The following is a 12,758-nucleotide window of genomic DNA, read 5'->3' as shown; positions in this document are numbered from 1 at the left end:
TCTTTGCAGTTTTGCCTGATGGAAAGAACCTTGCCAGAAATTTTCTTGCCAAATCATTCCATGATGTAATGGAATTAGCTGGTTTTGCCTTTAGCCATCGCTTAGCTTCGCCCAACAGAGAGAATGGAAAAAGTGTGAGCCTCACATAATCTGGAGTGACCCCGTTAGTGATATAAGTGTCACTAATCTCCAAGAAGTTCAGAATATATTATTGTGGATCCTCGTGCGGAAGACCCATAAACTGCCCGTTTGCATGAAGCAACTGGATCATGCTCTGTTTCAGCTCAAAGTACCCGGTGATCCTGGGCTTCACTATACTAGAGGTGACATTAGCAATGCTGGGCGTCACCACCTCCTAAACAGCCATGGGTTGCTCCCCTGCCATGTCCACAGGAAATTGAACAAGTTCTTGAATATTATTCGTGTCCCTTGCTTCCCTCAACCTCCTGTGAAATGTTCTCTCAGGTTCCGGATCAAAGCCTTGAAGTCGGTCCTGGCTTCTGACCCTACGCATTCAATCAAAGTTCCTGAGATTAGAGCAACAATCAAGTAACGTTAGACTCAACGAAATAAACAATTAAAGCAAAAACTAGCAAGTAGCTAATATTAAGTCCCCGGCAACGGCGCCAAAAACTTGTTGCTCCCAAACGCACACGCAAGTATACGTGGTCATACAAGTAATAAAATGATAAGTCGAGTGTCGAACCCACAGAGACTTATATCAACTACTCACTAGCACACCAAGATTGTTATTCCGTCAAGCTAAATTCGAGTTCAAGAGTTTAATTATGCTACTACAATTCTAAGTAAGAACTAAATTATCAAGTAACGAGTTGATTGTTATGTATTCAGTAGAGACAAGTATTCCAGGGTTGTGATCGATTCACCAATCGTATTGTGTTCTATTAACTTCTCCCTTTCATATAATTCACTCATGGTTGCTAATTAATCGATAAATGCTCTCATAGCCTTCTCCCGAAGTACTACTCGCCTATTCTCAATAGATTAACGCCTATATTCCTATGAAATCAATCTATTAAGAATGCATTAAGATTACGATATTTAATTAAGCACGGTGACTAGGTATATTCCTATCCTAACCATAAATCCGCTCCCCCTGAGGGTTAAGATCATGCTCTCTTCAATTCTTCTCTAATCTAAACACGGCTTTCCCAAGCATAGCATAGATAGTGAATAGAACCTAACTGCTGGCCAGACAATTAAGCAATTGAACACAGAATTGAAGAAACAACCATATTTGAGTGAATTATAATCAAGGTTAAGTTAATATCAAACAACAATATTCATGGCTTAATCCCAACCCCAGAACAACGGGTTTTAGCCACTCATGCTAGTATGCATCACAATTAGGTTCAATTTCATCACAAATAGCAAAAACAAAGAGAAGAAAAGAAGAACTTGATAGTCCAAACTCCTCCTTGCCCCTTGCCTCTCGATTCCTTGCACTAAACTATGAAAACCTTGATGATTTGACCTTGGGCGAGCTTTACTTTATATAGGTTAAGTAGGTTTCTTTCCAGATTTCCAAGTTTAGCCCTAACTAGCTCTTTTCCGGACAGCACCGCGCGACTTCGCGCGACTTCGCGCGGTTTTTGCGAGCCTTTCTGTCTTGGCTTGTAATACGCGCGAACTCTGCGCGACTTCGCGCGGTCTTCGCGCGCCTGGGGTTTGATTTCTTCCAATTTTTCATCTTGTTCTTGCACGCACTCAACTCCGAGGGATCGTTTTTGCTCATCAATCATTCCAATAACCTCTTGAAAGCATCATATAAGCTCCTCACCCTACAATGTATACAAATCACAATTAGAGCCTATTTTTTCATCAATTAACCATATTATGTCATTGAAATGTAATTAAGCGGAAGCATAAACAATAGCTAAATCACCTAAATTTCGCCTATTATCAACACCCCACACTTAATTCATTGCTAGTCCTCGAGCAATCAAACTATACCCTCTATAGAATCCTTCACTCAACCATTTCCCCTAATGCATTACACCTAGAACAATGTGCATACATTACGCCTAGCAGTGAACAATCCTAGCCTCAAAGCCGACTCTCAAGTGCCATGCAATATTCACACTACCTCAGGGTACTCTACACAGACGTCAAGACTTGCTTTTCCGTCACGAATCATATGCCCTCACAATCACATCAACAAAACTGAATTCAATCCACACATTTGAGTCATACACTCACATATATCAATGAAAGCACTCACTCTCACAAAAGAAGTCACATGCATGCAATTGGTACCATAGGCTTGCCCTTAATGTAAATCTCTACTAATGTAGGCTAGCTCGACCCAAAATCAATTAGGACTTTTTCATGGTTGTACTGTGGGCTAAGGGACGGGTAGGATATATTTAGGAGTAGTGACTCAACATCCTAAGCACTTTAACACCTCACATGAGCAATTTTTCAGCGCAAATTCTTTAACCCACTTCTCATTCACAAACAAATTCATCACACAAATACTCCCTTCTTCTTTAAGCACTCTATTAATTCATATCCACTAGCAGGAGCAAGACACAATGTATTCATCTCTTCTTTTTTTTTAATTTTCGTTTTTTTTTCTTAAAACCTAGACTATGTCTACTACGAGTTCTAAAAGAAAAACTAATTTAAAAAAAAATTTAGTTCTATACAATTACACTTCAGAAAGTAGTTTCCCCACCCCACACTTATATTATGCATAGTCCTCGATGCATGATTACATAGAAAAGTATTAACACAAGGGTGAGAAATACTCCCTGAGACCCTCTCGGGCCTAGCTCGGATATGATCCTCAATATTAAGGGTCGGAACGACCCCACACTTAAGCTCAAACATGCTCCTCAGCTTCAACTTTGGGTACTCAGACTTCCCCTACTCTGCAAAATAAAAACAACACAAAACTTGACAAAAAAAAATAATCAATAACTAAAAGATATACATGTTGGGTTGTCTCCCAACAAGCGCCTTATTTATACTCGTGGCACGACTCTTCTACTCTGCTCAGGCTGGGCGTTTTCTCTTCTTCTTTCTCCCATAAAGTCTAGACTTTTTGCACACTCTCGGAAGGTCTCCTCTTTCATCTCTGGCTCTTTTTGCAATCGTCCTTACACACTCAGCTTGCAACACTACCTCCTCTAACTCAGTTGTCCCATCTGGATCACTACACTTCACATAAGGACTCTGCTCTATCTCCTTCGATTCTACCACAGTAATCATGCACAAGTCCTCATAATGCGTAGGGAGCTTAAGTGCCTTGTACATATTAAAAGTGACCTCCTCATCGTCAACTCTCATTTTTAACTTCCCTGCCCTCACATCAATAATTACTCCACCAGTAGCCAAGAATGGTCGCCCCAAAAATGGGCACTTCCTCAGCTGCCTCGTAATCAAGAACAATAAAATCAGCAGGAATAATAAACTTTCCCACTCGAACTAACACATCCTCAATAATTCCTTCTGGCATGACTAGTGACCAATTTGCTAACTGTAAAGTGATTGTAGTAGGTCTGAGAGCCCCCAATCTAAGTTGCTTGAACAAAGAGTATGGCACCAAATTTATACTAGCCCCTAAATCACACAGGGCTCTACCAACTTCTTATTTTCCAAGAGACAAAGGAATTGTGAAACTCCCGGGATCCTTCAACTTAGGAGGAAGTTTACTCTGAACTTTGTCACTGCACTCTTCAGTAAGTGCAACTATTTCGAACTCCGCATGTCTTCGTTTGTTTGCCACAATATCTCTGAGATACCTTGCATACTTAGGCACTTCCTGCAAAATTTCCACCAAAGGCAAATTCACACTCACTTGGCTCAAAATATCTAAGAATTTCTTGTACTTAGCATCATCTTTTTGCTTTTGTAGTCTTTGTGGAAACGGAGGTGGTGGTCTAGTCTCAATTACTGGCTCGGGTCCTTTATCATCTTTCTCATTCCCCTCAACTGGCTTGGGAACTAATTCTCCTTCAGGATGAGCTATATTCTTCTTTTTCTTTGGGACTTCTTCTAATGCTCTTCCATTTCTCAAGGTAACCGCATTGACTTGAGCTTTAGGATTGGGCTCAGTATCACTAGGAAGAGCCCCTGCTGGTCTGGTATTTTGGGCTCTAGCAAGTTGGCCCACGTGGTGCTCCAAATTTCTCAGTGCTGTGGCTTGAGCCTGCTGATCAGCCATTATTTTTTGATTGAAAGTTTGTTGATCTGCTATTAATTTCTGATTGAAGTCTTGCTGATCTGCTATTAATTTTTGATTGAGGGCTTGTTGGTCGGCCATCAATTTCTTCATCATCTCCTCAAGGCTAGCTTGTTGTTCATCCTGAGGTGGTCTGGATTGTTGTTGAGGTGCTTGAGGCCGGTATTGATTCTGATTGCCTGGATTTCCACCCCAGGAGATGTTTGGGTGATTCCTCCAGTTGGGGTTGTAAGTGTCCCCATACTGATTTGTTTGGCCTCGATTTGCATTACCCACAAAATATACAGACTCTGGATTTGCTGGGCATAGATTGCTCATGTGACCCTCTCCACATACTTCACAAAATATTTGAACTTGTTTCACTGGCTGGGCTTGTTGCTTGTTAATGATCATGGTCTTCTGATTGACTTGGTTGGTCAGCGTAGAGACCTGTGCTGACAATGCTGAGACAACATCTAATTCGAGAACCCGTGGTGATTTTTGTACCATATTCCTACCCATCTCTCCTTGCCAGTCAAGATTGCTTTTGGAGAATTTGTTCAATAATGCATAAATTTCATCAAAGCTTTTCTCCAATACTTAACCTCCAGCTGCAGCATCTACTACAATTTTTGTTTGGGGATGGAGCCCTTCTATAAAAGTGTGAACTAACACTTCATTTGTCTGATTGTGATGAGGACAGTCTCTGAGTAGCCCCTTGAACCTTTCCCAAGCTGAGTACAAAGATTCTCCTGCTTTCTGTTTGAAGGCAACTATCTCACTTCTGATCTTTGCAGTTTTGCCTGATGGAAAGAACCTTGCCAGAAATTTTCTTGCCAAATCATTCCATGATGTAATGGAATTAGCTGGTCCTGCCTTTAGCCATCGCTTAGCTTCGCCCAACAGAGAGAATGGAAAAAGTGTGAGCCTCACATAATCTGGAGTGACCCCGTTAGTGATATAAGTGTCACTAATCTCCAAGAAGTTCAGAATATATTATTGTGGATCCTCGTGCGGAAGACCCATAAACTGCCCGTTTGCATGAAGTAGCTGGATCATGCTCTGTTTCAGCTCAAAGTGCCCAGTGATTCTGGGCTTCACGATACTGGAGGTGACATTGGCAATGTTGGGCATCGCCACCTCCTGAACAGCCATGGGTTGCTCCTCTGCCATAATCACAGGAAATTGAATGAGTGCTTGAATATTGTTTGTATCCCTTGCTTCCCTCAACCTCCTCTGAAATGTTTTCTCAGGTTCGGGGTCAAAGCCGTTGAGTCTGTCCTGGCTTCTGACCCTACGCATTCAATCAAAGTTTCTGAGATTAGAGCAACAATCAAGTAACGTTAAACTAGACGAAATAAACAATTAAAGCAAAAACTAGAAAGTAGTTTATACTCAAGTCCCCGGCAACGGCGCCAAAAACTTGTTGCTCCCAACGCACACGCAAGTATACGTGGTCAGACAAGTAATAAAATGATAAGTCGAGTGTCGAACCCACAGAGACTTATATCAACTACTCACTAGCACCCCAAGATTGTTATTCCGTCAAGCTAAATTCGAGTTCAAGAGTTTAATTATGCTACTACAATTCTAAGTAAGAACTAAATTATCAAGTAACGAGTTGATTGTTATGTATTCAGTAGAGACAAGTATTCCAGGGTTGTGATCGATTCACCAACGTATTGTGCTCTCCCTTTCATATAATTCACTCATGGTTGCTAATTAATCGATAAATGCTCTCATAGCCTTCTCCCGAAGTACTACTCGCCTATTCTCAATAGATTAACGCCTATATTCCTATGAAATCAATCTATTAAGAACGTATTAAGATTACGATATTTAATTAAGCACGGTGACTAGGTATATTCCTATCCTAACCATAAATCCGCTCCCCCTGAGGGTTAAGATCATGCTCTCTTCAAATCTTCTCTAATATAAACACGGCTTTCCCAAGCATAGCATAGATAGTGAATAAAACCTAACTGCTGGCCAGACAATTAAGCAATTAAACACAGAATTGAAGAAACAACCATATGTTGGTGAATTATAATCAAGGTTAAGTTAATATCAAACAACAATATTCATGGATTAATCACAACCCCAGAACAACGGGTTTTAGCCACTCATGCTAGTATGCATCACAATTAGGTTCAATTTCATCACAAATAGCAAAAACAAAGAGAAGAAAAGAAGAACTTGATAGTCCAAACTCCTCCTTGCCCCTTGCCTCTCGATTCCTTGCACTAAACTATGAAAACCTTGATGATTTGACCTTGGGCGAGCTTGACTTTATATAGGTTAAGTAGGTTTCTTTCCAGATTTCCAAGTTTACCCCTAACTAGCTCTTTTCCGGACTGCACCGCGCGTCTTCGCGCGCCTTTCGCGCGGTTTTCGCGAGCCTTTCTGTCTTGGCTTGTAATACGCGCGAAATCTGCGCGACTTCGCGAGGTCTTCGGCACCTAGGGCTTAACCTCTTCCAATTTTTCGTCTTGTCCTTGCACGCACTCAACTCTGAGGGGTCGTTTTTGCTCATAAATCATTCCAATAGCCTCTTGAAAGCATCATATAAGCTCCTCACCCTGCAATGTATACAAATCACAATTAGAGCCTATTTTTTCATCAATTAACCATATTATGTCATTGAAATGTAATTAAGCGGAAGCATAAGCAATAGCTAAATCACCTAAATTTCGCCTATTATCAATACAGCTCTTTCATTCGAGTCATTTCTTTCATGATTTGGGTATGTTCGGACCGTTGCTTATTGGTGCGCGTATTATGCCAGCTGTGGCTTAGGCCTCTATTGATGTGTCATGTCACCAGAGTGGTGTGTTGGATTAGCGGAGATCGTTGGGGTCATTAATGAATACGAACGGATTTGATTTCAGCTTGTTGGAAGGATAATATCGAGGTTCGGCTCGGAAATTGCTACGGAATTTGCCAATAGAGAAGTGGCTTCGTGAATGGTCGATCTGAGGAATGGTCGTGATTTATCGCTTATTTCATCTTTCGTTGGCAGTATATGAAAGTGTTGGAATGAGACTTTAGTTGATAAGAGGTTTTCTACTAATATTCGGTTGTTGTGGGCAGCTGCTGTGAATAGAAGTTATCGCTACGAGTGTCTGAGTTTTGTGGTATATCATGGGATTGCTCCCGGGGTTGCAGGCATGGGTTATTACAGCTGGTTCGGGTCTATTCAGAGTATGGGTGTGAGGTCTTGATCGTATTGATGGTTTCAGAAATGAAAATGTTGTTCTATGGCTTATGGGCCATATTGGATTGTGCAATTTCAGTTGTAATGTGTTATCGCACCTATATGAGTTAGGGTGACGTGGAATCACCCCCAGGTTTATGCATGGTAAGGTTATTCAGCAATTGGTTGGCTTTTAGAACAACTCTGGGTACGTTCAAGGACGAACGTGTGTTTAAGTGGGAGAGGATGTAACGACCCGGCCGATTGTTTTGAGCTTTTGCACCTTGATCGCCAGTTCTTGGGCATGACTTGCCCCGTGTGATGTATTACGACTGATGTAAGTCGTTGGTTTGGTTTTCACGGAAATCGGAATGAGTTTGAAAGAACAGTTCTCAGTTGTGGCTTGAAATTGAAAAGGGTTGACTAAGATTTGACTTATTCGTATATGAGCTCAGATCGGAGTTTTTATGATTTAGTTAGCTCCATTAGGTGATTTATGACTTAGGAGTGTGATCGGAATTGGTTTTGGAGGTCCGGTGTAGAATTAGGCTTGATTTGGCGAAGTTAGTATTTTGGCGATTCCCGGTTGGTAGGTGAGATTTTGATCCGGGGGTCGGAATAGAATCCGAGAGTTGTTGTAGCTTTGTTATGTCATTTGGGATGTGTGTGCAAAATTTTAGGTGGCCGCATCTGCGAAGCCACAGATGTGGTATTTCTATCGCAGATGCGATTTGCGCTATTAAGTGAGTGACCGCAGAAGCGGGTTTCAGACCGCAGATGCGGAAAGGCCTGGGCAGAAGGTATATATTTCATCCTCCGCGATTTTTGAAGGGTTTAATCATTTTTGAACTCGGAATTGGGAGCTTTGGGAGATTTTGAAGAGAGAAATCAAAGAGACTTCGTTGAGGTAAGGATTTTGGACTTGTAACACTTTTCTATGGTAGAATTTCATGATTTGGGACTGAAATTTAAGAGATTAAAGGGCTAAAAATGGAGGTTTAGGGCTTGAGTTTAAGAGAGCTTAAATTGAGGATTTGAGGGGTCAATTGAACTCCGATTCTTGTGTTTTTTATATGTATGAACTCGTGGGGAGATGAGGAATCTAATGATGTGAAAATTTCTGAGTTTCGAGAAACGGGCCCGGGGCTCGGGTTTTGCTAATTTCGGGATTTTTGACATTTTTCGATTGTTTTCGCTTGGGCTTTGTTCCCTTAGCATATTGTGACGTATTCGTTCTGGTTTTGGATAGATTCGAAGCGCGTGGAGGCCGATTCGAGGAGCAAAGGCATCGTGAGCTAGAGATATCGCCGGTTCGAGGTGAGTAATGATTGCAAATGATATCCTGAGGGTTTGAAACCCCGGATTGCACATCGTAGTGCTATATCGAGGTGAGACACGCATTTGCTGATGAGCGTGCGGTCGTTTGCTATTGGGGATTGTGACTTGATCCGTCCCGATTGATGCTTTTACCGCGTATTTGATTGAAGTTATCATTATAATTTGGACTGGTTGTCATATTTGGGCTACGTGCCAACTATTTGAAACCTCCGGGGATTTTTATCACTGTTTCCTCACTGTTTTGACTTACTACTTAAACTCAGTCATACTGTTTTCCACTGTTTTACAACTCAGCCACTTCTATTCGATTTTAAACCTAAAATGATATATTAAATGATGTTTTGGGCTGAGAACTACTGTTTTTCAACTCCCGAAGGGCTTATGTGATTTCTGGACTGAGCATGGCCGAGGGCCAGTTGTGAGGATACTATGGGATCGGGCTGCGCGCCGCAGCAGTGCTATACTGATACTGATATGAGGCCGAGGGCCTAGACTTGATGCAACGAGATGGCTTGATATTGCTCTTGGGCCGTAAGGGGCCCCTCCCGGAGTTTGCACACCCCCAGTGAGCGTCGTCGACGATAAACTAATCGGGGTACACGTCGTAGCGGTATGTGGATCGGGCTGCACGCCGCAGTGGTACTAGTATTTGTTCTATGTGTTTACTTTATTTCTTTTGTCTGCCATTATCTGTTATCCGTGCTACTTCATGCAATATCTATCTGATTGCTTGGTATTATCTGATGACTGAGTGTCGTGCCGAGGGGGCGGATTTCTGCGCTTATCTGCACTATTTGATTGCATTCATTTGCGTGACCGCTGAAAAAGTCATTTTCAAAAGAGGTTTAAACTGAGCTAAGAGGTTTCTCTAATGATTTCACAGTTTCACTGTTTTTCTCAAAAGGTTTTACACTGCTCTGTACAGCATGATGGTTTGCCTTACGTGATCTCTTACTGCTCAGTTATTATTTACCTTTATTACTCACTGAGTGGGAGTACTCACTTTACTCCATGCACCTCGCGTGCAGATGCAGGTATTTGTTCCCCCGGTAGTAGGTTCTGAGCTGATCGGAGGCTAAGTTATCAGAGTTTAGCAAGGTGACTGCCAGCGTTCGCAGCACCGTATTTCTCCCTTTTTTTTATCTATCCTATTTTGTATATTACGGGCCTTGTTGTCGTATTTATACCCTAATAGATGCTCGTGACTTGTGACACCCCGATTTGGGTTGTGTTTGGGTTGTATTCCGCACTTAATAAAGAAATCTCTGTTTAGACTGTGGTTATTTAATTATGTTAAAACTGTGAATCAATATTTAACTATTCTAAAAAGGCGAAATGGGTTGGTTGGCTGGCCTTGTCTTCACGAGAGGCGTCATCACGACCGGATCGGGGTTTGGGTCGTGACAATAACCAATTCCAAACCCAACTGAAATTTTGCGCAAAATTTGATACTACTAGTAAAAATGAAGAAGAACAAAACAGATCAAAAACCAACGTATCAGAAATGAAATTAAGACACGATCAAGCAGGGTAATTACCATTCTTGAAGCATATTGGCATGCATAAAAAGTGAAACAAAAACTCTCAAAGCTGCAACGAACCATCTCTATACTGCCTCTTTGAACTTCAACTTTTCCTCATCCAAAAAAAACTTGATTTTTAATGATTTGAAGAAGCAGAAACGGATAGGACCATGGACCAGCCCTCAACATCGACCTCGTCGGAAACCTCGAACGGGAACCTCTGACCGAAGCTCCAAACAAAAATCTTTAACTCGACGCATCTCTACGCTATTTCAAGCGCAGATATATCCGTATTATGACAGGCCGCTGGACTGATTTTTTAATCAAAGCAAAGTCCTAATGTTTAACTGGCAAAAGAAAGATGAAGCAGTAGTGTCTAGGCGAGGTTTTGGTGGTCGTTTCAGCTCATTTTTCGGCGAGCTGTCATCTCTTATTATCTGTGTACGTTGCTGTGTCAGGTTGAAGAAGAAAGATTGGCAGTGAGGGGTCATTTTCGAGTGAGGCGAGGAGGCAGCAGTGGCTGCTTGTTTGGAGCTCTTAGGTCTCTAGAGTTGCTGCTGTATGCTGAAGGTTGGAGGAGATGGAGGTCCGGTAGGGGTGTTTTCCGGCGTGAGGGAGACGGTTGGAGCTCTTAGGTCCATTATCTGCTTCCTCTCTTGAAAAATGGCCAAGAAGAAGATGATATCTTAGGGCTTTTGTCTTTTTTCCAAAAAAAACAGCTTCTCATTCCTTTAGATCCTAGGTAATGCTGCACTGTGCGCCGGGCCCAGCCCGGGACCGAACCGGGACCGCGGTCCAAATGGGCTAAACGGGCCTGGTGGGCCGGTCTCAGTGGGCCGGTCCCAAATGGTGCACAAGGCCCGTGGCGGGCCGGTCCAATTCAAGGAGCCCACGAGCCCTGGACCGCTAAGCCCGGGACCGGCAGGCGGGCCTGGGCCGGTTTAACCGGGCCCAACGGGCCTAACGGGCTCCAACGGCTATTTTTTAAAAAAAAAATTGAAAAAAGACCAACGGTCAGATTTTTAAAATCTAGTCGTTGGCCTTCAAAATTTATCCGTTGGCCACTTTAAAAAATAGCCATTTGGCCCCCAAACTTTATATAATTATACTTTTTCCCAATTCTCAACTATAAATACCCCCTCATTCTTTCATTTTTACTCACCAATTCATCAATCTCTCTCTCAATCTATATCTAATTTCTCTTCTATGATTGCTTATTTTATTATTGCAATTTCGTGAAAAATTGTGAAGTTGTTTAATTGAAGTATTCAGGTCTTCAAGTATTCAACGATTTTCAATTTTCAAGAAGTTGTTCAGCAATTCGGTAAACTCGTTCCAACTCTTAAGTTTTAAGAATATATTTTTGTGTGTTTTAGTTTGCATAATTCTATTTAATATGGCATTTTCTTTGAAAAAAATGTTTGGTGGTAAAGGAAAAGCTAAAATTCGTGAAAGTAGTCGCCAACCTACTACCCTTCCCCCGGCTCCCCGACCCAGACCCGTTACCCGTCCTGCTGCTCCTATTATTCTTGATAGTGATAACCCTTGTTTTCAATTTTTCGATAGTGAATTTTGCCATAATGTTGCACCAGGTTAACAATTAAATGAAGAAGTTATGAATGCTCTTTATCCTAATGAAACTATCTTAGAAAATGATGAGGAAAATGAGGATGTGGATGAAACCCAATCGGATTTAGATGATACACCTACTAGTCCTGTTAATAACCCAACCGATGCCCCGCCCGACCCACCTGTAGAAACCCCTACTTTTAATAGACAACCTTCTAAACGCCTAGAAACATCAATAGTTTGGAATTTTTTTACTCAAGTAAGAGAACAAAATATCGCACGTGTTAGATTGTCTGGTTGTAGAGACCAAGGACTTATTCTCAATCCTCAATTTCTTCTCATCTCTCAATCTCCAATTTTTCAAGGCTTCAAGTACTGAATCTCAAATTTCAAGTTAAATCATGCCTCGTTCGGAAGAGTGCGCTTATGTTCGCAACACTTTTGAAGTGCTGAAGAAAATGGAAGAAGGCCAAATATTTAAAGTGCAATAACTGTGGAAGAGTCTTAAATATCGTTCAGGGTGTACCACAGCATTTAAGAGGCATATAAAGTATTGTCTTGACGTATTTATCCGGAAATTCGTCTTCAAGAATTTCTGACAATTTTGTTTGTATTTTGTAAAATTATTAGAACGTAATTTATGCTTAATGTTTACTTTGTTATTAATTTATTATGCATTGATAATTAGTTTTCTATTGTTTTGTTATTTACTTTTTCTTCAGCACTTTAATATAGGTTTCTATATTATATATACTCAATAAATATATATACCATATATAAGAGCAATTTATATTAGTATATACATATATAGTTATATAAGAAATGCCTAACAAAAAAAATTAAAAAAAAAATAGCCCGGGAAATTTAAAAAAAGCCCGTTTAGGCCCGATGGGCCCCGCAGAAGCCTTGGCCCATTAGCCCAGGACCATGTGGGCTTTAGGCTCTCATG

General features: G+C 41.3%; 1 protein-coding gene across 1 annotated transcript; it reads right to left on the bottom strand.

Annotated features, from left to right (window-relative positions):
* Positions 1–3,018: 3,018 nt before the first annotated feature.
* LOC109237363 lies at positions 3,019–4,708 on the bottom strand. The gene is made up of 4 exons (XM_019403659.1): positions 4,049–4,708; positions 3,679–3,787; positions 3,456–3,585; positions 3,019–3,397 (listed from the first exon to the last, which is right to left on the bottom strand). The coding sequence occupies exons 1-4, from the start codon at positions 4,706–4,708 to the stop codon at positions 3,019–3,021; spliced, it is 1,278 nt and encodes a 425-aa protein (XP_019259204.1).
* Positions 4,709–12,758: the final 8,050 nt, after the last annotated feature.

The sequence above is a fragment of the Nicotiana attenuata genome, unplaced genomic scaffold, assembly GCF_001879085.1.
Source record: "Nicotiana attenuata strain UT unplaced genomic scaffold, NIATTr2, whole genome shotgun sequence".
Taxonomy (NCBI): Eukaryota; Viridiplantae; Streptophyta; class Magnoliopsida; order Solanales; family Solanaceae; genus Nicotiana; species Nicotiana attenuata.
The sequence above is the reverse complement of the archived record's forward strand: the minus strand, read 5'-3'. Positions and strand labels throughout refer to the sequence as shown.

Excerpts from the sequence above, each read along its gene's own strand:
- LOC109237363 (XM_019403659.1), bottom strand. The coding sequence starts at position 4,708 with ATGGGTAGGAATATGGTACAAAAATCACCACGGGTTCTCGAATTAGAT. Across the intron at positions 3,586-3,678 it reads GTGCAGTGACAAAGTTCAGA|GGGCTAGTATAAATTTGGTG; the intron begins GTAAACTTCCTC and ends TGTGTGATTTAG. Across the intron at positions 3,398-3,455 it reads GAAGGAATTATTGAGGATGT|GCAGCTGAGGAAGTGCCCAT; the intron begins GTTAGTTCGAGT and ends CTTGATTACGAG.